We start from the raw sequence: 27,271 nt of genomic DNA on the forward strand, positions 1-27,271 counted from the left end.
GTGAAGAGACAGCAGCTGTTAGCGGGTTCATTGGTGGCGCTGGCAGGTGAGAACAGGTAAGAGGCGGCGCTGTGCAGCAGGTCAGCAGCGTCTCTGAGGAGGGAGACCAACATGGAACGTCTACAATGTACAAGTTGGTCTTTAACGTGTCAATTTATTCTACTGATTGCAACAAATGCCACCTAAATGTTGTATTATTTGCTTTGCATGGTTGTTTTATATTCATAGTAGATAATCAGCGGTGTGTGGATCATAAGCTGTGTGCACACAGGTCCACCTTAAAGCAAACAAATGGACTCAGGGTTTCACCACATTCATGAAGAGAATATTCACACTTGTTCTTGAGTGCAAAGGCTCCAGGATCTGAGAGGGGAAAAGGTGGAACACACACCCACACTTCAGGCTATAGTAGATGATTGCACCAGAAGCAGCAATGTGATCTCTCTCCCAGGTGATCTCACGGGGAAGCCGATGTAGATAAGACTGACGCGGCGCCTGAAGCCGGAATGTTCAAGTACAGAAAAGCCAAATTGCATTCCTGTAGCAGGTCGTTTAAGTCTCCTCATGTGTTCCCCTGCAGGTTGAGGAGGGCTGGTGGAACGGCAACTTCAACGGCAAGTCGGGACTGTTTCCCTCCAACTTTGTGAAAGAGCTGGACGCCACGGGAGAGGACGGAGACGCCAACGACGCGGCCGCAGAGGAGACCGGTAGGAGGAAAAGATAGTTTGTGATCATTTACACGCAGACAAGATGTGAAGACACACTGCCTGGCCAAAACAAAAGGGTCCACCTGGATGTGACTGCTACTGCCTACTGGACCAGCCTGGATCTGAGGTTGCTGCAGTTGCTCAGGTCTGCGTTGAGCAATGACCAGGTTGTTCCATAGTGGATGTTTTCCTCCCTGATGGCACGGGCATATTTCAGGATGACAATGCAGGACTCATGGGGCTCAGATTGTGAAAGAGTGTTTCAGGGAGCATGAGGCATCATGTCCAACATGGAGTCTCGACCTGAACCCCAGTGAGAGTCTCTGATGTGCTGGAGAAGCTTTGCAGCATCAGACTCTACCATCATCATTACAAGATCTTGGTGAGAAATTAATGCAACACTGGATGGAAATAAATCTAGTGACATTGCAGAAGCTCATGGAAACATTTCCACAGCGAATGTAATCAAAGCTGAAGGTCTCCAACCAAATATTAGTGTGTGTCCTTTTTGGTGGCGACTTTTTTGGCCAGGCGGTGTACGTCGCAAGTGAACTTTAAATTCACGAGAGGACACAGAGTCCAACAAGGAAAGCAAGATCTTCAAGACTCACCTCTCTCTCTCCTCTTTCACGGGACAACAACGAGCTCTGTTGTGACAGAACGGACCCACTTTCTCTCATCTCTGCCTCAGACGCTCCGTGTGTGTGTGTGTGTGTGTGTGTGTGTGTGTGTGTGTGTGTGTGTGTGTGTACTGTAGACATTACGTTTTATTTTTATGAATGGATATTGTCATTCATATATTTAGGAGCGGTGTATTATAACTTGGTTATAACAGGATTCTAGCACCTTCTGGTGGCTGAAAGTGGAGCATCGAGTATTGTCATGCATCCTGTCCCACAGACGCTTTCTCAGCCGTCATCTTAAATGTGCTCGGGCACGTCGGCTGCAGAAGTCTTTCCCGAGCCGTCTAGACGGCAAACTGTAAACACAGAATCTAAAGTTCTGCAGCGACGCCGTGGTTCAGTTTACGAGTGGCCGTGTCTACTGGCAACTTTCAGACAAACTCAAACGCAATTGCTTGCAAATACCAGATAGCCAAGTGTCTGACAGCTGCAGCAGACCGTAAAGCAGGGGACGCTTTAGGGGCGGGGCTACCAGGTGATTGACAGGCTGCTACTGCTATCAGACCCTCACTGTCTCATGACGAACTCTTCAAAACACAGACAAGTGTGTCTGACACCGACCGAAGGCCTTTAAGGACCATTTATAAACTCAAAGGCAGAGCGGTGAAGACGTGATTAATCCCGACCACATCTCTCTCTCTCTCTCTCAGATGGAGGCGGACTGGACGGCGCCGGCGCCCCCCCCACGTCCCCGCAGCCCGCCTCAGGGAACGGAGTCATCGCTCAGCCCAAGAAGATCCGGGGCGTCGGCTTCGGAGACATTTTCCGGGAAGGCTCGGTCAAGCTAAAGGCCCGGCTGCCCAGCCCCGACACGGAGGAGAGGAAGGAGAGAGTAAGTGGGACGCAACCTCAGAACATGCAGCGCGCCGTGACATCATGGCGACAACTCACCGATAGCTGGCGTTGACCACCAGGGAGGAGACGTGGAAGCTTTGCAGCTGATGAGCTTTTTTTATGTCAACTTTTTGAGAAGTGCAGTTAAGATTTGATCCGGTCATCGCTGGTCACGACGATGTCTAAGTGTCGAAGTCCAAAGAACACACAAGATGTCTTTTTTTCCTTTCAAGTACTTTAAGATGAGAGATGTTGGAAGATGCCACTCAACTTATGAGGCAGCTTCACTCTATTGTTATTGCAGTTTATTTGTTTAAATGATTGTTCTTGCAGTCAGTCAGATATCAGGCTGTAAAACTCCTTCAAACAAACTCCATAACGAGAAGAGTCTTTTAATGTCTTCATGAGATTCACACACACGACTCCGGAAACAGTCTCGTCAAAGGCGTTGATGGCTTCCTGTAGAGAGTCAGTTCTGCAGGTTTTAGCTTAGCAAACACAAAAGACCTGAAGACGGAGCTCCATCATGAGCTGAAGTCTCTCAGACGGCTCCGTCTTCTTCCCTTCCCCTCCTTTTGTTCACGTCCCTGACGAGGGATCAGGATCAGGTGTGTCTCGTCCCACACCTGATGTCAGTGCTCTCCTGATGAGTGGGTGGAGCCTGTAGGCATCCACTGCACCTCCCCTCAGCCCGTACAATAGATGTATACTGTTTATATAACCTGTGCTAGGTGGGTGATGCCCTGCGGCTGTGCCCGTTCCCTCTGAAGTCTCATGTTAATACATATACATGTATATGTTAATTTCTCAGCTCTAAGCTCCGCCCCCAGCCTCACGCTGCCTGTCCCCTCCATCAGTACGTCGTTTAACATCGGCTTTCTTTATTGATCAGTTTTATATGTTTGACCTCGCTGTTGTCTGCCTCCACTGGAGCAACTCAGCCAGCGACGTGTGTGTTTGTTGTGAACACACCTGTCCGGCAGGTAACGCCTCACACTGCCTCTCAGGTAGAGAGACACTCGGCCAGCGTGGAGTCAGTCTACGATTCCAAATGGAAAGAAAACACCATTTTCGATGAGTTCCTGTTGTTTATTTCAAGCTCAAAACACTAAATACAAGAGCAGCTTTACTGGCATCGATGGCATGTTGACGTTAAAGGGGAAGTTTGGGTGTGTTAGTTCAAGTTGACGCTATATTTAGAAGATGCTCGGTCAGCGACAGCGCCCACGTCTTCCTCCAGGCAGCGACGCCACCAGACGCCATGAGGAGGAACACCTGTGTTGTGTTTTACCTCCACAGCACCGGAGGTGGGTCAGCTCCAGCTGTTGTGTGATTCTGGTTAGTTCTGATTCACCAAAATCACTCGATGACCCAACGAGTGACCCAGAGATCAGACTGTCAACTCTTAAATGATAAGCAGGGGCTGGATATCCTGTTAACTGTTCCATTTGGCTGCAAAATATTTACTCAATAAGATTTTTCAGACTTTTTCTAAATCCTCTCAGACCGGTTCGTCCTCCTGGACGACAACACGGTGACCTGTTTGTCTCAGAGTTGCTGCTGAGGAGGCGTCAGACCGAACGGCCACAACACATGAAGCTTTTTATCAGCGTGGAAAATATTAACTCAAGCTCCACTCTGACACTTCCCTCCTCTTCCCTCTTCTTCCCTTCTCCTCTTCCCTCTTCTTCCCTCTCTTCCCTCCTCTTCCCTTCTCTTCCCTTCTCTTCCCTTCTCTTCCATTCTCTTCTTCCCTCTTCTTCCCTCTCTTCCTCCTTATTCCATCGTTTTCCCTCTCTTTCTCCTTCCTCTTCTTCTTCTCTCCTCTTCCTCCCTCCTCTTCCTCTTCTTCTTCCGTCCTCTTCCTCTTCTTCTTCCATCTTTTCCCTCCTCTTCCCTTCTCTCTTCTCTCTCTTCCTTCTCTTCCATCTCTTCCCTCTTCTTCCTCCTCTTCATCATTGTCTCTCTTTTTCCTCTCTACCCTATTCTCCTATTCATCTTCTTCCCTCTTCTTCCCTCTTCTTCTTCCCTCTCTTCCCTCCTCTTCCCTCTTCTTCTTCCCTCTTCTTCCCTCTTCTTTCCTCCTCTTCCCTTCTCTCCCCTCCTCTTCTTCCCTCTTCTTCCCTCTTCTTCCCTATTTTTCCCTCTTCTTCCCTCCTCTTCCCTCTTCTTCCATCTCTTCCCTCCTCCTCTTCTTCTTCCCTCTCTTCCCTCCTCTTCCATCTTCTTCCCTCCTCTTCCCTCTTCTTCTTCCCTCTTCTTCCCTCCTTTTCCCTCTTCTTCCCTCTCTTCTTCTTCCATCTCTTCCCTCCTCTTCCCTCCTCTTTCCTCTCTTCCCTCTTCTTCCCTCTCTTCTTCTTCTTCCCTCCTCTTCCCTCCCCTTCCATCTCTTCCCTCTTCTTCCATCTCTTCCCTCCTCTTCTCTCTTCTTCCATCTCTTCCCTCCTCTTCCATCTCTTCCCTCTTCTTCCCTCCTCTTCCATCTCTTCCCTCTTCTTCCCTCCTCTTCCATCTCTTCCCTCCTCTTCCCTCTTCTTCCATCTCTTCCCTCCTCTTCCATCTCTTCCCTCTTCTTCCCTCCTCTTCCCTCCTCTTTCCTCTCTTCCCTCCTCTTCCATCTCTTCCCTCCTCTTCCATCTCTTCCCTGCTCTGTTTCATTCTCCTGTGACTAATCATCCTCACGTCAGACTTCACTTCCTGTAGATGAGAGCAGGTGGGCGTCTTCTGTGTCTTCCAGTGCTTCTTCTTTCTTCCATGTGTTCCACCTTGATAAATGGGCGTGTCCATCGTGATGAGTTCATGTTCTCTGTATCGTTCAGCCTGACGCTGCTACACACAGTTCATCTTCATCCTCAGGGAGGAGTCCTGCAACCAGAACACGAGGCAGCTTTTGTTTTGCTTCTCTGGTTCCCAGTTCAACACGTCGACGCGCTTGTGAAACGGTTATTTGTTTAGATGTCTTGTTATTTTGTGAGGATAAGATGCTGATTACCTCTCAGTCATCTAGCAGCCAGCAGGGCAGCAGCGCGTACGACGGTGACTCACCTGGCTCACTTTGATAGCTCACTTTGGTAACTTGCATCACATGATAGATGCTGCTGCTGGACGCCTCTGAGCCCCAGAGAAGAAACAATGAACAGCATCTTTCAGACACACACTTCCACTCAACAGCTCGGAGTCACAGGACTCCTCTCCCTGTGTTCAGACTGCCACACATCCACTCATGTGCAATAAATCATTTCCATCTGTATGGTTTGCTTCATTTTAGCCAATCCCATCATTACCATCTGCTGCAAAGCCCGCCCATCCCAACATGACAGACTCGCAGAGAGACGGAGACGGCAAATCCAAAGGTAAAGCACCCAGAAAGTTCTGCAGAGGATGCTTTGACATGTGCAGGAGTGTGTTTACTGTCACCGGGTCCTTGTCAGTGTGTGGGTGGTGGTGGTGGTGTGGGGGAGTTTGTGCTCTTCGTCCTGTTTACTTCTAACGTGGGCGTGCTAGCTCTGTTAGCCTTCTTAGCATCTGCCATTAGTTAAAAGCTCCAGTGCGTAGTTTGAATATGATGAAACCTCCAACAGCAGTCTGTATTGATGTAAACCTCCTGTGTCTGTGTTCATCTGATGCACTCCGTTTCCTTGTGCTTTCCGTCCACAAATCCTTGTTGAGACCCCATTATTTATTTTTCCCCTCAGCAAAAGAGTACTGTAAGGTCAAGTTTGCTTTTGAGGCGACAAATGAGGACGAGCTGACCATCAAGGAGGGCGACGTCATCCACATCCTGAGCAAGGTGAGCGCTCGCTGTTCCTGCTCTGCAGGACAGCTCCTCCCCCTCCATGCTTTCTGCAATTTATTTTGCTTTCTTCCATGTTTTGGGGTTCCAGCGTGCCGACTCGCCCGGGCTGAGCGCTCATCGGCTCATACCGAGTGTTGTCAAGTCGTCCTCCAGCGTATTCCAGTAGAAACATCAGCGGTTCCTTTGAGATTGAATAAATAAACAGTTTTGAAAGTCGTGAACTGTTATAACTCAGAGCGCTGCAGGTCTTCTGTCTCATTGCTGGAGGCGCTCATCAGACATGTCCCTGTGATGAGCATCACTGTCGGCAGCATCAGGTCTGTCACCTGGAGGCCTTCAGGGCTCTCGGGCACGTTGAGTCCAGCAGGAAGCCCTTTCCCTTCGTCCGCATTCCTGCAGACTTTGACCCCCCCAGGGCATTACCCACAATTCATAGCAACGTGACGGTAAATGCGGAGTTGGGTGCGTGGAGACGTCAGACACAAAAGGCAAACCCTAAGAGGCCGTCGTGGTGTTCAGCTGTTGGGTTGGATAACGCTCCTTCAGCCGGCCAGCGCGGCCGCAGTAGAGCGCCACCGCCATCTAGTGGAGACGAGGAGAAGTGTTGGTCTTTGTCACCTTGTTTTGGTGGAGTTTCTGTTGTTTAGATTAGAACGTAAAGCCTGTTGGAGACAAAGTGACTTCTTTAATGTATTCTCTGGATCTGCGGCAGGACACGGGGGAGCCGGGCTGGTGGCGAGGGGAGGTCGGGGGCAGAGACGGAGTCTTCCCCGACAACTTTGTGGACCTGCTGCCTGAAGCAGAGAAAGAGGTGAGGTCTTGTTTTATCACTTTTAAAGCAAAACTACGAAACAAACCTTAAGTTCAAGCTTATCAAATCTAAGGCTTTGCTGTTTCTTTCTTCATTTTTATAAACATATATGTTGGTTGTAATGAAGTGTGAAGGTGCCTCACAACCCTCGTGCCTCTGATGTGGTTTAAGAGAAACACATTTATCTTTTCACTGAGTTGAAATAAACAGTCTGACCACACACTTATTCATTTTCAGACTTTAACCCATTTAACAATTTGTTAAAGAATAATGCCGTAGCTGTTATTTTCTGAATGAACTTAATAAATGTGATGTTTTGCAGTGTGCATCATGTCTGTGATTGCGGTGCTGTTTTGTTGGAATAAAAACAAAACCTCTCTTTCTGAAACTGCTCCTAAAGTACTATGAAAAACTATTATTTTCCACTTTAATTTTCACCACATTCACCCTTAAATAGTTTGTTTAACTTGTTCACACTGTACACTGCAATTATTTTCTCTTAAACGCTTACTGTGATCTAAAAGAACATATATATCTTGTGAGGAAATGGCTCTATGGATTGGTAAATGATACAAGCTGCTCTTTATGAAAGCCGACACACAAGAACTAATGATGATGTGCTGCAGCATCACTTTTTGTGGTTTAAATGGGTTTCAATGGGGACACTTTGTCCTTCAGGGTCTGAGTGCCTGTCATTTGGCCGTATAGTTTATTATAGACTCATACACACTCCATATGTGTGTAAATATATATATATTTATTTTTTCTGGAAGTGTTGTGTGTCTGCAGTGGGTGTGAAGTGCGACCTCTTTGCTGCATCTCTTTGTTCTGGTGTTGAAAGCAGTGGTTGTGAAAGCTCGGTGGTCCTGCAGCAGCTGGGTCGCCACCGCGGCGTCCATCACCTCCCATCACCTCCATCTTCTGATTGATGTTGTGGAGCAGCAAAGCACGGCTTATGTTGTCCGCATCGGATTCTCACAAAGCACTTTCCCGCTTGGAGCAACGAGGCCGGTGGATAATCATCCGGATGCGTTTTAGCTTCCTGCTCATGAGTCTGTTCTTTGATCAGTGACCAGCTTTAACAACACAAAGGAGCTGCAGGGGGCTGTGTGGAGGTTCTACCTCCCTCTACTAGATGTGCTTACTTCATTTAATTCTGTTTCCCCCTGTCTGTGTTTCAGACGCCCACGTCCAGAGGCTCGGTGAGATCCTCTCCCAAGCAGGACTCAGAAGAGGTAAGCTCCTCTGGAAGCTGCAGACTTTGTGAAGTGCTTGAACCTCCAGTCGGTACGGGCCTCTCTCTTCAAAGCCTCCAGACTCCTTTGACAAAAGCAGGTTACCCACATGGTCCGCTGGTCCTCCTCTTCCTCTGAAGCAGATCAGAGCTCTGATGACCTCGTGGAGGTTTCCTCTTCTCACTGAGCTGTGACTCCGTGACGAATCTCTCTGCACACTGTATGCAATGAAAGCTGTTCCTCTGATAGACGGCGTGACTGCTGGTTTCCTCATGCAGAAAGCTGTGTCCACACGGCTTTCCATGTTGAAGCTCACATCTGTTGCGAGACGTTTGGAAACAACGGCGTCGACGCCCGCGTTCGCTCATTGATTGGGTCTTAGCAGCCATGGCGTGTCCTCCTCCGATTCGTCACGCCTCTGTCACATGACCCTTATGTCAGAAGGAAACCAGCGTCTACCAGCCACAGCTCGGCCTCGGCCCCAGCAAAGAAATCTCTTTCCTCCGTTGCCGTTCTTCCTCTGCAGTATTTTCAGCGACTAATCTGCAGCGTGTCGATCATCTACTTCCTGTTTACACCGTCATGCACACGCCCAGTGCAGGTGAGCGGTCATGTGATGTGCGTTTTTAAAGGGTTGTGGACGCAGATCCTGCAGAAAACGATGCTGACCGCCCGCACGACAGAGCTGGTTTCCATCCTGACGAGCATCGTCCACTCCTGTCCTGACTCGTGGCATTAAAGATAGTCAATCTTTGCTTTGTTCAAATGCCCCGATTACATAATCCACCTCAAGAGGGATGAATCAGTTCTTCCCTCTTTCGCTTCGGCTCAGTTTACTGAGAAATATTCATTCTCAAGTTTGTCAACAGGATTCAGTGAGAGGAGCGTGTGGACAAGTGATGACCAAATGAACGCATGAATCATTATAGTACAGTTATTTATAAATGAAGTGTAAGCTTCTACTTTTGGTAGGATTCTGACGTTAATACTTTTGTACTCTTACTGAAGTAACATGACTGCAGAGCTCTTTCTGTCTTCTTGAATACATAACTCACAGTTAACGGCGATGACAACAAGAAATTGGCGAAAAAAATTAAAGAAGGTCCGGTCATGGCGGTTTAGACTTGGGAGTCTGACTACATCAGGATGTTCTGCTCTGGTTTGTGGCCTCTAGCCTTGAAGGCGCTCGTTCGTGGCGGCGGCCGCCCGGCATCACAGCGGTGTGAACCCGCGTGCCGTCTGGAAACCTGAGCCGGCGGCGGCCTGTGGAGGCAGCGCAGAACAGCTTTGGGGATAGATCACAGGCCGATAACAAAGCGGCCGCTGTCGAGCAAATCAACCCAATTAATCAGAGCGCCAGAGCGTCCGGTCCTCCTTCCCCAGCCGCATGGACCGCAGCGGAGGTTTAGTAATGCACACGATCTGTTTTCAAGTGCATGTCCTCCAGGTCTCAGTGAAGAGCTGCTGAGCACCAGGAAAGGATTTCTCCTTTGAAAACAGGCCTTTACAGGTTGCTCTGGAGGCTCTGGCCCTCTGAAGGCTCTGGCCCTCTGGAGGCTCTGGCCCTCTGGAGGCTCTGGCTCTCTGGAGGCTCTGGAGGATCTGACCCTCTGGAGGCTCTGACTCTCTGGAGGCTCTGGAGGATCTGACCCTCTGGAGGCTCTGACCCTCTGGAGGCTGTGGCTCTCTGGAGGCTCTGGCCCTCTGGAGGCTCTGGCCCTCTGGAGGCTCTGGCCCTCTGGAGGATCTGACCCTCTGAAGGCTCTGACCCTCTGAAGGCTCTGACCCTCTGGAGGCTCTGGCCCTGTGGAGGCTCTGGCCCTGTGGAGGCTCTGGCCCTCTGGAGGCTCTGGCCCTGTGGAGGCTCTGGCCCTCTGGAGGCTCTGGCCCTCTGGAGGCTCTGGCCCTCTGGAGGCTCTGGCCCTCTGGAGGCTCTGGCCCTCTGGAGGCTCTGGCCCTCTGGAGGCTTTGGCCCTGTGGAGGCTCTGGCCCTGTGGAGGCTCTGGCCCTGTGGAGGCTCTGGCCCTCTGGAGGCTCTGGCCCTCTGGAGGCTCTGGCCCTCTGGAGGCTCTGACCCTGTGGCCCTCTGGAGGCTCTGGCCCTGTGGAGGCTCTGGCCCTGTGGAGGCTCTGGCCCTCTGGAGGCTCTGACCCTGTGGCCCTCTGGAGGCTCTGGCCCTGTGGAGGCTCTGGCCCTGTGGAGGCTCTGGCCCTCTGGAGGCTCTGACCCTCTGGAGGCTCTGGCCCTCTGGAGGCTCTGGCCCTCTGGAGGCTCTGACCCTCTGGAGGCTCTGGCCCTCTGGAGGCTCTGGCCCTCTGGAGGCTCTGGAGGCTCTGGCCCTCTGGAGGCTCTGGCCCTGTGGAGTTGCTGTTGCCATGGTGTTATTACTGAGTACTGGAACAACAACGCTATTGAATTTCAGTTTTTTAGCTTCATGTTCCAGCTGTGCAGCCAACAATATGACCCTGTGTTGTATTCGTAGAAATCATTTTCAGCTCTCTGCCCATTCAAGGTTCCAGTTCCAGATCTTGGCCGTTATTAGATGTTCCAAGTTGAGACCGAACACTAATTATTTGTCCTTTTCTCTTGCCTCCAGCTTTTGATTTCTGTAATTGAGAACAGATGTGAGTCGCTCTGACTCTTTTTCCCTCTCTTCTCGCCCTCTCTTCCTGTCAGAAGCCGAAGAAGCCACCTCCGCCGTCTAAAAGCTCAGGTGAGTACCACGCCACTGGGGACTGAGAGGGAACCTTCTTTTGTTCTGCTTCAGAGTACGCAGAACCTCAGCCGGACCAGGTCTCGGCACTGAAAAAGGGGGTTTGTTGTTGTAATTCATATTCCAGCTACGAGAGTCTGAGTCTGGCTTCTTCAGGCGACCAAACCCTTTCAAGATGGCAGTTTGAAGCCCATCCAAAGACGTTTGAAGAAGACATGACTGTGACTTCACATGTACTTACTACACAATGTGTGTACCTTGTGTTTAGAGTCCATGGAGAAATCTAAAACTCACCTGGACTCACCGCAGCCTCTTGTGGCAGAAACAAGTGTTACAACAACAAATACTAACCTGCATCACACATGAAAACATGTCTGTATGAAGATAATCATGTCAAAGAAGAGAGAGATTTCACCTGTTGACCATCAACACAGGAGGAACTTCAGATTTATAAAATGATCCTCTATCTTTTCCTCTCAGTTGGAGTGAGAGTCACAGGTGTGAGAGTCACAGGTGTGACGGCGCTTCTGTTCGTGGGGTTAAATGTGTGCTTGTCCTCGGTTGCCTTCTCATGACTCACTCGCCCGCTTGTTAGGTTTTGGGGAAATCGAAGAGGTCTCGGTGTGAAGTGACATTTCCTGTCATGGTAGCGTTTCCTGGAAGGTTTGAGCCCCGTTGCGATACAGTTCACCGTGACACTTCTGTAAGGATGGCGTTCAGGTGTGTGTGTCATCACGTCCGCTCAGCAGCACTGCCGTGTCCCTGAGTCACCAGACGTCCAGCATACAAACGAAAAGGACGTTTGCTCTTCACAGAAAGAGACCGAGAAACGCAGTCGTTGAACCGGAGACACGGAGCGTTTCCAAGAAACTCACAACGCTCTGTTCCAGATGAACGTGGTGGTTTGTTCCTTCACTCACCATGGAGGCAGAGCAGCACAGACCACAATGAGACAATCACGTTGTTGTATTACAGGTTCTCTGAAAATACGTCGTTATTTTTTATACATGCAGTGTATGAATATGTTCAACTTTGCATACATAGAAGATGAATCTGAACATCGCATAGAGCCAGAGGGAAAAGTCTTGATTTTGGTCGACAAGAGGCAATTTATTTCACTACATAAATCATAAAACACTGTCAACAGCCAAAACAAATTCTCCATGTTTTGAGGAATAAAATGTTCTACAAATGTGAATGATGTATGAACAAACCTCTTGAGAAACCTTCAGAATACAGATGATGAAACTGGAAGCTTTGTTGTCTGTGAGTTTCTGAATGTTTAGCAGACTATAGATGCTGGCGGGACTCCAGGTGGAAACGGCGCTGCTTATCGGCACCGAGGGCTGCAGTTTGCAAAATGCACGCTTGCGTCATCTCTTTCCTGTCTGCACAGGAAGTGTTAGCGGGAGCGTCCGCATTCACAACCTCCTGTCTGTGGTGTGCGTCTCTCGCGGATGAATCTGTGATTGTGTCTCTGAACCACACACGTGTGCGTGAGCCATACAGGCCAGATAGAGACGCATACTGGATCTGTGTGTGTGTAACTGTGTGTGTGTGTGTGTGTGTGTGCTCCACATCGTGTGGTAAAACTTGAATCGCTCGGGTTGGAGCAGACTGGAACATGTTTTCTCGTTTTTCAGCTCCCAGGCCGGAGGTTCCCAGCGCCGACAAGAAGCCTCATCCGGCCCGGCCGGAGGACCGAGGTAGGACTGTCTCCACGCCGTTACCCTCCTCTACCGCTAGTGACCGATCAGGAGCATCAGGTCATCTGGTTGTATAGAAGTCAACGAGGAAATGACTCTACTTCTCTCTTGATTAAGCGTTGTAAACATGAGTTTATGTCTCAATCTCTAGTTTCTAGTCTTCTTCTATACAGCATGATGTTCATTTAGTGCTTTATGGTCTGTTAGAGTCAAACATTCCATAAAGCAGGGGACGCTTTAGGGGGCGGGGCTACCAGGTGATTGACAGGTCTGCGTTGTCCAGTCTGGGAGTTGTCCGTGTTCTTCGTCTTCATCCCTTTCACGGTGTGTTTTTAGTTCACAGAAGTTCATTCTAACATCTTTGGTTGAAACAACAACAACGCAGCAACAAAAACAAAGATGGCGACAGTCACAGTAGCTCCTGCTGCTCTTCCTCCACGCGTGCACGGTGTGAGCATCGTCTTCTGACTCAACACAGCGCAGCATCCAGCTAAATCCAGTAAAGCCACGCGTTGTCAACACCGGCCAAACTCTTCCTCGTCATTGGTTCTGTGTCTTTTGCCATCCATGTTTTTACTCTCTTCTTCAATTATTTGATTGGATTTTTTTGTTATTTATAAAAGAAAAAAAGTGTATCTAACTAATTGACAAAGAAGAATGAATTGTTAATGTGACATTTCTGAAAACCAGCGTAGACAAAACGGATACAACGCATGAAATCAATGCAGATACCAACAACACACAAGACACAATGAAACTGTGCAAAGCTGCAAGGGAGGAGAGCCAAACGCATCCGGACTCAAATGAGTCTGTATGGAGGACAGGAATAGCACGCAGGCCTTTAAAGAAACGATGGCGTCGCTCTGATTGCAGGAAGCGCGGACACCTTCAGGTCAGAAGGGTGGAGTTATGTAACGGCTTCACGTGTTGTGAGCCTGTCAAGTCCTTCTTGGTGAGGAGACTGATGTGCTGTCAACGCAGTTTCTATCTTCCTGCGCCGCAAACAGGAAATGAGGTGTGTGTGTGTGTGTGTGTGTGTGTGTGTGTGTGTGTGCGTGTGTGTGTGTGACAGAGAGAGAAAGTGAGAGGTTTGTGTTTAGTACATCGTGAGGACCGGGACTTGTTTTTAACCCTCAGAGTGGGGACATGTTGGCCGGTGCTCATTTCTTTGAAAGCTTGTTTGAGGGTTCAGACCTGGTTTTAAGGTGTGTGTGTGTGTGTGTGTGTGTGTGTGTGTGTGTGTGTGTGTGTGTGTGTGTGTGTGTGTGTGTGTGTGTGCATTTATAATTCAATTTGGCTGCATGGAGTTTTTCTTAAATCAATATTAAAACTGATGATCAATAACAGAATAATAGTGTAATTGGGTGTGTAGTAAATGTAGATTTTAGTCAGTAATGACACTCCATGATTTAAATATCATACGATCATTTAATAAGACGATTAAATTAAACAAGTCAAATACTGCGAGGTCGTTACTAAATCTCCTGTCATCATAAAATATATATTTCTTTCTAATCTTCAGTGAATATGTGAAGAACTTTCAGCAATCTCGAGGTGTTTTTAATGAGGTTTCCTTCACGGCAGTCTCCTGACATGAGGTTAACCCTCGAGTCGTGAAGCGTGTTGCCGCCATGTTCTCCTCTCGCCCGCGGCGACGTCAGCGAGCATCACTCATTCATCGGCGCTCACGCTAACGGAGCCGCCGGCCCCACGCTCACATGCAAATGTAAACGTGGGGCATTTAGAGCATAAAAATCTGTTATTGATGTGATGTGACAATTATTATCTGTGAGCTGCATCAACTTCCTCCCGTCTTGAATGAAGAAAAACACAGCTGTGGTCTGGAGTCCTCAGGACTTCATCCAAGTGGTAAAGTCATTCTGAGCAATTTAGTTAGTTTCCTGGTGACAAACACACTTCACTCTGTGAGCCAGCAACAAGCTCCAGAGATGAGAGAATTCAGCCAAACAGAGACTGAAGCTGTTTCTATATTGTGTGAAAAACAACAAAACTGTTGGAAAGCAGCAAAACTGATTCCTGCAAACGCTGGTTTTCTTTCTTTCTCCTGGGTCTGACTTCCAGCTGCTGCCGGCGCTCCACAGTACAGAGAGTGTATAGAAGCATAGACTTCTATACAACCAGAGGAGTCGCCCCCTGGTGGTCAGGAGAGAGAATGCAGCTTTAACACATGAAGCGTAGACTTCTATACAACCAGAGGAGTCGACCCCTGGTGGTCAGGAGAGAGAATGCAGCTTTAACACATGAAGCATAGACTTCTATACAACCAGAGGAGTCGCCCCCTGGTGGTCAGAAGAGATGATGCAGCTTTAACACATGAAGCATAGACTTCTATACAACCAGAGGAGTCGCCCCCTGGTGGTCAGGAGAGAGGATGCAGCTTTAACACATGAAGCATAGACTTCTATACAACCAGAGGAGTCGCCCCCTGGTGGTCAGAAGAGATGATGCAGCTTTAACACATGAAGCATAGACTTCTATACAACCAGAGGAGTCGCCCCCTGGTGGTCAGGAGAGAGAATGCAGCTTTAACACATGAAGCATAGACTTCCTTCTATACAACCAGAGGAGTCGCCCACTGGTGGTCAGGAGAGAGAATGCAGCTTTAACACATGAAGCATAGACTTCTATACAACCAGAGGAGTCGCCCCCTGGTGGTCAGGAGAGAGAATGCAGCTTTAACACATGAAGCATAGACTTCTATACAACCATAGGAGTCGCCCCCTGGTGGTCAGGAGAGAGAATGCAGCTTCAACACATGCAGCATAGACTTCTATACAACCAGAGGAGTCGCCCCCTGGTGGTCAGGAGAGAGAATGCAGCTTTAACACATGAAGCATAGACTTCTATACAACCAGAGGAGTCGCCCCCTGGTGGTCAGGAGAGAGAATGCAGCTTTAACACATGCAGCATAGACTTCTATACAACCAGAGGAGTCGCCCCCTGGTGGTCAGGAGAGAGAATGCAGCTTCAACACATGCAGCATAGACTTCTATACAACCAGAGGAGTCGCCCCCTGGTGGTCAGGAGAGAGAATGCAGCTTTAACACATGAAGCATAGACTTCTATACAACCAGAGGAGTCGCCCCCTGGTGGTCAGGAGAGAGAATGCAGCTTTAACACATGCAGCATAGACTTCTATACAACCAGAGGAGTCGCCCCCTGGTGGTCAGGAGAGAGAATGCACAAGTCTCACCCAAAGCAATGAGACCGGTGACGAGACGTTGACGTGAGGACAAACCTTATCGGCAGATGAACACGTCAAACATCAATTTGTCCTGCACGAAAACAAATTGGCTTTTTCAGACTCCAGCTTCAGAATGATGGGCCTCGGCCTCCCGCGCTTCATTGTCAAGTTGATTGCAGGGAAGTGAATTCAGACAGTTTGCGTAGATTGTCTCCTCTCTGTTTCTCTGTCATTACTCACAGTTTCACCCACATCAACTCTCTTCTCTGTTTTCAGTCGACAGGCCCGTGCTGGAACACAAACCATCCAAGCCCACGGCGCCGGTGGTCCCGCCCAAAAAGCCGGTCCCCCCTCCCGGGAAGGGCAGGCCGGGAGGCTTCCTCCCGAAGAGGCCGGACAAGCCTCTGGCTCCCTCGCCGAACCTCAAGTGAGTGCTTCAGGGCCAGCGTCAGCTCCGGTAGATGTGTCAGCATGCAGCTGCTCCCAGGAGTCCAGTCAGTGCCTGGTGAACAGGTTCCCCTCTCTCTGCAGGCACAATGGAGAGGGGCCTCCCACGCGGCCGAAGTCCGACTTCGAGCCGCTGTTACCCACCAAGCCCAAAACGCTGTCCGGGGACTGGGGGGAGAAGTCCTCTGATACGGGTACGTACGGAGGTGTCAGAGTCCTGGTTGATGGAGGTCGTTGGTGTTTGTAGTTATGTCAGACTCTTGAATATTTGAACACACGCCCTGGAGGGAGGAAGGTAATGTTCCACCAGTGAGACAGAACCACTTTCCTTCCCGCGCTGAACTCCAGAGGCGTGTCAGTCGGTTCATGGGTTCGTTCCCCACATGACGATTGCTGAAACAGCGAGCGCCGCTTATGTGTGACGGCTCGCAGGCTGACTTCTAGGAACTCCACACACATAACCGACACTCACACATGCTCAGGAACACGCGTGACCCACGTGGGTGACGGGTCGTCCTTCCACCAGAGGACCGGTGCTGATTCGTGCCTGTGTGTCCTTGAGCAAGACACCGAGCGTTGCCTTCAGTGTGTGAGTGTTGCATGAATGTGAGCTGTAGAGATGGGAAGGAGGTCGAGGAGCGTTGAAGCACTTTGAGTGGATGAGAGGCTCGAAAAGTACACAAGCGTACAGGTCCTGTTACCCAGATGCCCCTGAAGTGGAACTGCTGTGTGTGTGTGTGTGTGTGTGTGTGTGTATATATATATATATATATATATATATATATATATATATATATATATATATATATATATATATATATATATATCAGTCTGATCAGTTTATGTCCGGAAGGCTTCTCCAGTTTGTTTTTGTTTGTATGTCCTCTGGAGTTTCGGGGAATAATTTTTCCATTTTCATTTTATAAGTACAAAGATCTATTTATATAGCAAAGTGGTTTATCTGTTTATTGAATATAATCAATTATTTGTCACAAAGTATGGACAATCTTTGAGATCATGAGTATCATGAGTCACTCAAGTCGTCCTGAGCTGATGTAACCGCTGTGGTTTGGGCTTCGATGCTCTGGAGAGGAATCTCTATATAAAAGCAGTTCACGTTTCCTTCTCAACACCTTGTCAATCAGCTGTTTGCAGCTGTCGGGTTTTGAACAATTTGAGCTGTGCATCAACATGCAAATGAGCCTTCAATAAAACATCACAGCAGAGAGAGAGAGACAGGTGGTGACGAGGGAACTAAACGGGAGAGAGGTAATTGAAAAGATGGATAGTTTTGAGAGAGGAGGACGAGTGTTAAGTGATGAACAGAAGACGAGAAGATGGATTCAATGGAGCCAAACCAAATGGTCTGTTATTCCTTCACGCCGGAGAGCTTCTGTTGGTACCAGGCTGCACGCGAAGCCCACGTGCTAACACACCACATCGCTCACACGGTGGTGTGTGTGTGTCCACGCACACACACACACATACGTACACACACACACGTTGCTGCGTGTGCTATCCCATCTCTCTGCCTGCCGTCCCATGCGTCGCTCTTCCGACTGCAGCAGGTTGGCGCGTGAAGCGGCAGAGTGAAGCGGCAGAGTGAAGCGGCAGAGTGAAGCGGCAGAGTGAAGCGGCACCACAGCAGCTGCAGTGTGACAGACTCACTCCGTCCTCGATTAGTTGGTAGTTGTTTTGTAAGACTTGGACCTGACTTTCCCTTCCTGTTGATGCAAACTCAACTCGTCCTCCAAGTTTACTCTGTGGCGCTAACTTTATCGTGTCAAAAGATGTTTTTTTACATTCAATAATTTATTCCAATCTCGTTTACCTAATTCCGTCTTTCTTTTCTCTTTTTTTTCTCCAAACGCTGGTTATTAAACCTCAAAGCTGATCCCTGGTCGTTCACATTAAAACCCCAAACGGTGCAGAGCAGAGACTGTGCACGCAGAGTCTCCGTATGACCGCACCTCGCTTTATCAGCAGTCGCCCGATGTCTGTTTGACAATGTGTTCAGACTTAAATGACGTAGCATGTAGCATGTAGCGTGTAGCATGTGTAGAGGTAAGGACTTGACGTTACCTCTCAGTGGAAACACGTCCAGAGGATTGGTGCTGCAGCAGCGTACGCACCAACGCATCCTACAGACACAGAGTGTGTGTGTTCCAACGTGCACCAATGTTCAAGCTTGTGTACTTTATTGCTGGAACACTTCCATTAATACTTTCCGGCTCCAGAGGACACGTGACCTTGATGCAATATGCACTTAGAGGCTGTAACGACCATTTCACTTCCATTTCACATTTTCAAAATGGGTCAGTGTTGCCCATGAACGAGACCCGTCTGGTAGTTTGTTCTGACCTGTCTGCTGCTGTCTGATTAACTAAACTACTACTTAACTGTAGTTTCTCAACACTGTACTACACAAACTGTGTGAACCAACGTGCCGGCCATGTGGGCGGGCCGGCCTGCAGCTGTGTGTTCTTGATGAATTATCTTTTATTTACTTTTACTATTAGCACATACACAAACCATTGAAATAGTTGCTCTTTAAAGCTTGTATGTCATGTTGTGCGTTCTCATCCATAGAGTATATTATTACCTCTGCAGGTTAGGAGAACACACAAACATGACAAAAACATGCGGCGAGGTGAGATTACAACATTATCCTGACGCATTTAAATGTAATCTCACAAACCACTTTATTGTTAAACTGGTTGTGGGTCTAAACAGTCCCTGTTGGTTGATGTAGTGTTGTGAAGCAGTCTAAGGAGCGTCCTCCCTCTGCCACGCGCTCGCTCATCGCCGTGTCAGCAGTTCAAAGTTCAGGACCAACTGGCTGCATTTTGAATTGAACGAGTGAGCTCGTGAGTCGATGTTCTCGTTACTCACCGCTGTGCCTCCTCGGTCTCTGTCCCCAACAGATCTGATGAGCTTTGACGAGTTGTCGTCGACCTCGGAGAAGCTCTCTCACCCCACGGCTAACAGACCAAAGATGCCTGGCAGGAGGCTGCCCGCCCAGTTTGGCGGCGGACATTCGGTGAGCGCACACAAGCACCACAGCATCCACACAACCAGATAGACACCACAGCACCTACACAACCAGATAGACACCACAGCATCCACACAACCAGATAGGGACCACTATACCTACACAACCAGATAGACACCACATCATCCACACAACCAGATAGGGACCACTATACCTACACAACCAGATAGACACCACAGCATCCACACAACCAGATAGACACCACATCATCCACACAACCAGATAGGGACCACTATACCTACACAACCAGATAGACACCACAGCATCCACACAACCAGATAGACACCACAGCACCTACACAACCAGATAGGGACCACTATACCTACACAACCAGATAGACACCACAGCATCCACACAACCAGATAGACACCACAGCATCCACACAACCAGATAGACACCACAGCATCCACACAACCAGATAGACACCACAGCATCCACACAACCAGATAGGGACCACTATACCTACACAACCAGATAGACACCACAGCATCCACACAACCAGATAGACACCACAGCATCCACACAACCAGATAGGGACCACTATACCTACACAACCAGATAGACACCACAGCATCCACACAACCAGAAAGGGACCACAGCATCCACACAACCAGATAGGGACCACTATACCTACACAACCAGATAGACACCACAGCATCCACACAACCAGATAGACACCACAGCATCCACACAACCAGATAGGGACCACTATACCTACACAACCAGATAGACACCACAGCATCCACACAACCAGAAAGGGACCACAGCATCCACACAACCAGATAGGGACCACATCACCTACACAACCAGATAGGGACCACATCACCTACACAACCAGATAGGGACCACTATACCTACACAACCAGATAGACACCACAGCATCCACACAACCAGAAAGGGACCACAGCATCCACACAACCAGATACGGACCACATCCACTACACAACCAGATAGGGACCACATCACCTACACAACCAGAAAGGGACCTCTATACCTACACAACCTCATCACCTACACAACCAGATAGGGACCTCTTCATCCTCACATTGAGTCGACCATGACTGTCCACCATGTCGGCATGTTGAGGAGAAGACACTGTACAGTTGTAACTCAACCAGACAATCAAGTTCCTATGTTTTGCAGATAGATCTCTACTAATCAAAGAAAGCTTTCATGAGGCTCTCGTATTAAAGTTTCATTTCTCAGATAGGTTGAACAGGTTATGAGCGTCGATATGGCTACCATTAAAAACTGTCTGGCAAATAAGATTTTTTTTCTTCTTTTCTCGCTTTCTTCTGTAATGGATGTAGCACTCCATTGATTTTCCTTTCACTCTGACGTCCCTCAGCGCTGCGGTACCCATCACAACCCTTCACTCATTCACCCTCTGTCACGCTCACACACACACACACACACAAGCAGACCCCGTCACACACTGCATCATCGTCTTTCAGAGCAGTCACACTTCCCTCAACGCGTCACTCGGCTGCACTTTGTCCAGCCGACGGTGTGAGAGTAACTGTCAGACGTCACTGGGGATCGGCACTATCCCGAGCAGGAAGCTGTGCGCTTAAACATCTAATCGAATGTTGATGTGAATCATACTTTTGCTTTGCAGCCCACCAAGGAGGTGAGCGTGGAGAAAGCCTTCAAGTTCGATGAGGAGGATGCTGCCGCCAAACCAAAGCTGACAGAAACCAGAAAGGTAACGTCGAGCGCCTTCTTTCACCTGACGACGAACACGGCAAATGGTACAGCGTCCATTAAATGATAACTCATAAACACGTCTCTATATTCTCTTTAAAAACTTTGTTTTTCAAAGTCGTTGTGTTATGTTAAATATAATATGTGTAATATGGTATTGCGGAGCACACAACGTGTGTTGAGGTCTCAGTATTGTGGTCTCCTAAATGCTGTCCCGTTGCAGCACCAGCATCAGAATGACAGTGTGTATGGGCTCTAGACCCCGTGCACACGACACGATCAATGAAGACCACGTATAGATCAATGAAGACCACACGATCAATGAAGACCACGTATAGATCAATGAAGACCACGTATAGTCTACAGGATGTTAATCATTTGACCTCCACGTCCTCACTTTGAAGCAGGATTAAAGGGCCAGTCTGTAGGCTTATAGCGGCTCTATTAGCGGCAGAAGTAGAGTCCTTGTGTTTTTCAATGAGTTGGTCACTTGCACTGAAGAGACATGAATTCATCCAGGAGGAGAGAGAGAGGAGGAGAGAGAGAGGAGGAGAGAGAGAGGAGGAGAGAGAGAGGAGGAGAGAGAGAGGAGGAGACAGAAGAGGAGAGAGAGAGGAGGAGAGAGAAGAGGAGAGAGAGAGGAGGAGAGAGAAGAGGAGAGAGAGAGGAGGAGAGAGAAGAGGAGAGAGAGAGGAGGAGAGAGAGAGAGAAGAGGAGGAGAGAGAGAAGGAGAGAGAGAGAGAGGAGAGAGAGAGAGGAGGAGAGAGAGAGGAGGAGAGAGAGAAGAGGAGAGGAGGAGCTCAGTGTATCCTCAGATGCCCCAGCAGTCTAGACCTATAGCAGCATATCTAGACGCTGGAGCAGGACTAACCTGAGCCAGCCTAACTATAGACCTGAAACCAGTCCTAACTATAGACCTGAAACCAGCCTAACTATAGACCTGAGCCAGCCTAACTATAGACCTGAAACCAGCCTAACTATAGACCTGAAACCAGCCTAACTATAGACCTGAAACCAGCCTAACTATAGACCTGAACCAGCCTAACTATAGACCTGAAACCAGCCTAACTATAGACCTGAAACCAGCCTAACTATAGACCTGAAACCGGTCCTAACTATAAACCTGAACCAGCCTAACTATAGACCTGAACCAGTCCTAACTATAGACCTGAACCAGTCCTAACTATAAACCTGAAACCAGTCCTAACTATAGACCTGAAACCAGTCCTAACTATAAACCTGAACCAGCCTAACTATAGACCTGAACCAGTCCTAACTATAGACCTGAAACCAGTCCTAACTATAAACCTGAACCAGCCTAACTATAAACCTGAACCAGCCTAACTATAGACCTAAACCAGTCTAACTATAGACCTGAACTGGTCCTAACTATAGACCTGAAACCAGTCCTAACTATAGACCTGAACTGGTCCTAACTATAAGCTTTGTCAAAGAGGGAAGTCTTGAGTTACTCTCTCTGTCTCCTGGACTGAAAGTGGAAGCTAGTTCCACAGAAGAGGAGCTTGATGAATGAAGGCCCTGAACCCCAACCCATGTTTTAAGGAACCACACGTAGTCTAGTGGGGTAATATAGTACTATGATCTCTCTAGTGGGGTAATATGGTACTATGATCTCTCTAGTGGGGTAATATGGTACTATGATCTCTCTAGTGGGGTAATATGGTACTATGATCTCTCTAGTGGGGTAATATGGTACTATGATCTCTCTAGTGGGGTAATATGGTACTATGATCTCTCTAGTGGGGTAATATGGTACTATGATCTCTCTAGTGGGGTAATATAGTACTATGATCTCTCTAGTGGGGTAATATGGTACTATGATCTCTCTAGTGGGGTAATATAGTACTATGGTCTCTCTAGTGGGGTAATATAGTACTATGGTCTCTCTAGTGGGGTAATATGGTACTATGGTCTCTCTGGTGGGGTTAACATGGTACTATGATCTCTCTAGTGGGGTAATGTAGTACTATGATCTCTCTAGTGGGGTAACATGGTACTATGATCTCTCTAGTGGGGTAATATGGTACTATGATCTCTCTAGTGGGGTAATATGGTACTATGGTCTCTCTAGTGGGGTAATATAGTACTATGGTCTCTCTAGTGGGGTAATATAGTACTATGATCTCTCTAGTGGGGTAATATAGTACTATGGTCTCTCTAGTGGGGTAATATGGTACTATGATCTCTCTAGTGGGGTAATATGGTACTATGGTCTCTCTGGTGGGGTAATATGGTACTATGGTCTCTCTGGTGGGGTAATATGGTACTATGGTCTCTCTGGTGGGGTAATATAGTACTATGATCTCTCTAGTGGGGTAACATGGTACTATGATCTCTCTAGTGGGGTAATATAGTACTATGATCTCTCTAGTGGGGTAATATAGTACTATGATCTCTCTAGTGGGGTAACATGGTACTATGATCTCTCTAGTGGGGTAATATAGTACTATGATCTCTCTAGTGGGGTAATATAGTACTATGATCTCTCTAGTGGGGTAATATAGTACTATGATCTCTCTAGTGGGGTAATATACAAAAGCAGCCCTTGAGATGTGAACGAGTCTGATAGAAGATGACTCAGTCAGGGCGATGCCGTCTAGAGTAACTATCATTACTGTGGAGTAACATCTGTTTTGTCTGAGTTCACATCAGCAAGATTCTGATCTATAGATATAATTTAGTTAGCAGCTCGTCAGCTCTCTGTCTGTTTTTTACCCAGAAATTATAAACACAGAGCGAACCAATCAGCAGGGGTCAGGAAAGCAGAACAATGAAAAAGAGCCTTGATGAGCTTCACTGGAGAGCAGATAGGTGTGAGGGTACACAGCGGGGTCGCCCACCAGGACCCGTCTAATTACTGGAGAGACGAGTTGAAGGGAGCGCGTGAACAATGTGGTGAAACAAAAGAAACGCTGACAGGTTGTTGTTTTACATTTTCCAGACCTAACGATGAGTTGAGTAAACACCACTGTGTCAGTCAGCTGTTGCCTGATGAATAGTTAGTTGCCATCATGTAGCCCGGCCTCATGTCCGTGAGGTTTTGTGAGCTCCTCGGGGACCATGAATCAACAACAGGAAGAGCGAGGCAGGTAATTGGCGGCGCTCCCAGCGGGCGAGGCAGGACCAGCCTGCTGCTCAGCCAGCAGGTCATTAATCGCCTCCGAGGCGATGTCGTCTGGATGGACAGACCGAGACCAATTAGACCCAGCCTCTCAGCGGGGGGGGGGGCAGATCATCTATTGTTATAAAAACAAACAAACACAAGAGGCCGGCGGAGTAAAGCCTAGCTTGGAGCGCTAATAACCCAAAAGCTTGTGCGCGTCGTCTTGTTCTCAGCGGCCCGCTTCACCTGCAGCCGTCGCCCACAAGGACACACGAGATACTTCACATGCAGACACATTTCATGGCTGAGGACCGGGATTGCTCATTGGGGGGCTTCATTTAAAAGATGACCCGTGTGTTTCTTTGAGGATACGTGTGGTGTCCTGAAGCCAGCCGCCTGTGTGTTGAGTCACTGGATCATCCATCCTCATCCTGAAGGGATCCCCTTTCTAATTAGCACAAGACTAAACTCAAGAGAAAACAATCCTATTGCGATTATAGTTTCCTCATTGTTGTTCACTATGTGCAAGCGATACTCCTCATAACTCTGCAGACAGCAGGAGGTGTGAGCGATAAGAAGCCTCTGAAGATAACGCCTCAACAAGCCGAGCGCGCTCGTGTCCGTGAAGCCGCCGTGCACCTTTCTAGTTCTGTCCCGAGAGAACGACGTGATAAAAGCATCGACGGGAAAGTCTGCTGCCACGCGGGTCCACAAGTCCATGTTGGTGGTGAGAGGTTCAGCCCAACAATAGCCCTTTCCCTGCAGGTCTCTGTCTCTTTTTGAGATGCTGCTCTGAGGGGCCGATCTCTCCAGACGCTCAAAAACACGTCGCTAGCAACACCGTTGTGTTCCTCTGGTACGCCTTTCATGCGCCTTTTAAACGCAATGCACAGAGTCGCACAGCTCGTCACTGTCACGCTCTGCCGAGGCAGCCAATGGGATCAAGCGAGAGGCGGGCTTTACCCCTTCCTGTGTTCGTGTGGTGTGAATAGCGGGGAATTCAAAAGAAAATGGCTTCCCTCTAACGAGGCGCTAATGTTAGCGGTCCTTAATTATGAAGAGCTTTACAATTCTAGATGGAAACACGACTCTGCTGCTCAGAGGCGCTCGCCATCCAGACTCAATTCACGGAATAGATGGTGGTGTTCGCCGTACTCTTTCCTCTTATTTTATTTAAATATAAACTCAAAACCTCGCTTTTTTGGGACACTTTTTTCTCGTCGTCCTCCCGCAACACAGCAAGGGCGCCACGTCTGCTTGAATCCATTTTGTAAATGAAGTTTTATCGCCTGGTTGTGCTGGCAGGCTGTGCTCCACAGGCGCTTTTGTCAAGGTGTTTTTGAAGCGGCTGCGCTTTTATGAAACTCGTCCCGTGTGATCGGCCCCTGGGAGCGCAGTGCTACGGAAAATAAAGTCAAAGACGATGAAACGATGTGAAAGAGTCTAATAAATCTCAAGTCACCCACATGCTGCGTATTCCTGACATATTGCCCCGGTTTAAAGAGTCATTGTAAATGATGCAATGACGAGCTCTGCACAAAGGATCAGAGACGTGACGGGTCTGAAGAGCATCTGTGAGGGAACATCTGCAGAATGACACATTTGGTGAATCCCTGTCTGTGTGTCTGACTGTCTCGTGTCTTACGTTCTTCCACAGCCTTCCACAAACACCTCGTCCCAGTCCCCGTCGCCCCTCCGGCCCTCCGAGGCCAAGCCGGGCCCGGCGGCCGCCCCGAGCTCGGAGAGCAGTCGGTCCCGTCTGGAGCCCGACGACGCCGGCGGCCAGCTGGAGGAGCTGCGGGGCCAGATGAAGGAGCTGCTGATGTCCGTGGAGCTGCTCAAGGCCCAGCAAATGTAAAGCCGCCCGCGTGGACGGGAACGGGGCTCAGGGGGCGCCGTCGCTGTCTTTACTGGAGAGGGCGGTCCTTTCATTTCCAGAAGACTCTGCAGTCGCTTTGCTTCAGACGTCCCGTGGTCTTCTCTGCTTCTCCTCGTACTGAAACGTCTGCGCTCGGGTTTCTTTCCGACCGGATCAGGTTCTTCCAGGTTCAACTGGTCGGGACCTCTTAGAATAGAAAGCTCCTGAAGGAACGTGCTGTTTGTCTCCGTACGATCACGACGCGTCACTGAGCATTGTTATGAACTGAGCTGCAGCTCCGTGGCGGTGCTTAGCATGATTGTGATTGACACTTCGCTCCCTGAGAGGCTCTTCAGCGCGTCGGCCTTTCAACATTCATTTCATTTCAAATGAAAGTGATTCACGCGTGTGAACCTTTGTTTGTACGCTGCGATACACTAATGAGTCTGTGTGTGTGTTTATTTCCAGGAAAGAGATAGCAGATCTGAGAGGAGAGCTGGATGAGGAGAGGCTGAAGCGCGTGGCCCTGCAGGTAACATCGATCACCATGGCAACACACGCTGCGCCGTCCACATCCATGCCTCATTAGTGAAGCGTTGACGAGGACCAGCGCAAAGGCACCGCACACGTTAAGCACCGTGCACGTTTAGCACCGTGCACGTGCGCAGGGCGTGTGCAGCAGCAGGCTGAAGTGGTGAGAGTGATTGACAGGTGGGCGGGACCCTCTGGTTCAGCGCTCGCACCTTCCCCACCTGTCAGGTGGAGGCGGAGGGACCCCCTCCCTGTCAAATAGAGAGAACATCCCATCAGTGTGTGTGTGTGTGTGTGTGTGTGTGTGTGTGTGTGTGTGTGTGTGTGTGTGTGTGTGTCCTTGCAGATGGAGATAGAGAAACTGAAGCGCACCGTCCACTCAACGTGAAGCCGGCGTCCTGATCGACGGCGAGCCTCGAGGTCATCATCCACCTGCTGGACCAATCAGAGCAGCGGGGGGGCGGGGGGGGGGGGGGGGGGGGGCAGGAGGGGAGGGGAGGGGTCACCTCCAACTCAATCCTTTTCTTTTCTTTTTTTCTATGAAATAAAGTCTCCACATATCTGTAAGATTTACACTTTTGCACATATAGAACATTCTCCAGGTAGACGTCGTTAGGTGACAAATGTTTGTTTCTTTTCTTTGATTTGTTTTCGCCAACACAACAAAAGAAAAACAACGAGGCCTTACTTCTCACTGCACTCCCTCCCCTGTCAGCGTCTCTCAGTACTACTGACTTTGTGTGAAGCAGGGGAGCGCTTGTTTTCCTCGCCTTCTTCTTCTGTTTGTTTTCTCGATGCTTAAATTCAGCGTCGTGTGATTCCTCGTCGTGAGTAATCGTTCCTCTCTTCCCGGCGCTTTCTTTCC

The 27,271-nt window shown here is 48.9% G+C and overlaps 1 protein-coding gene across 2 annotated transcripts in view; it reads left to right on the forward strand.

Moving 5' to 3' along the window:
- cd2ap (CD2-associated protein) overlaps positions 1–26,856 on the forward strand; it is a 48,149-nt gene extending 21,293 nt beyond the window's left edge. Inside the window, exons 5-19 of one of the 2 annotated variants that reach the window (XM_068576758.1) lie at positions 581–707; positions 2,041–2,222; positions 5,493–5,577; positions 5,920–6,014; positions 6,733–6,831; positions 8,013–8,066; positions 10,743–10,779; positions 12,423–12,485; positions 15,967–16,117; positions 16,222–16,331; positions 19,062–19,177; positions 20,808–20,894; positions 25,675–25,871; positions 26,344–26,407; positions 26,753–26,856. In XM_068576758.1, coding sequence (XP_068432859.1) covers positions 581–707; positions 2,041–2,222; positions 5,493–5,577; positions 5,920–6,014; positions 6,733–6,831; positions 8,013–8,066; positions 10,743–10,779; positions 12,423–12,485; positions 15,967–16,117; positions 16,222–16,331; positions 19,062–19,177; positions 20,808–20,894; positions 25,675–25,871; positions 26,344–26,407; positions 26,753–26,794 — 1,509 coding nt within the window. In that variant the 3' untranslated portion in view covers positions 26,795–26,856. The other variant, XM_068576757.1, reaches the window with a different exon arrangement.
- The last annotated feature ends 415 nt before the right edge of the window (positions 26,857–27,271 follow it).

The sequence above is a fragment of the Clinocottus analis genome, unplaced genomic scaffold (genome assembly GCF_023055335.1).
Source record: "Clinocottus analis isolate CAN_PGR_092001 unplaced genomic scaffold, fCliAna1.0.p SCAF_15, whole genome shotgun sequence".
In the NCBI taxonomy this organism is placed as follows: domain Eukaryota; kingdom Metazoa; phylum Chordata; class Actinopteri; order Perciformes; family Cottidae; genus Clinocottus; species Clinocottus analis.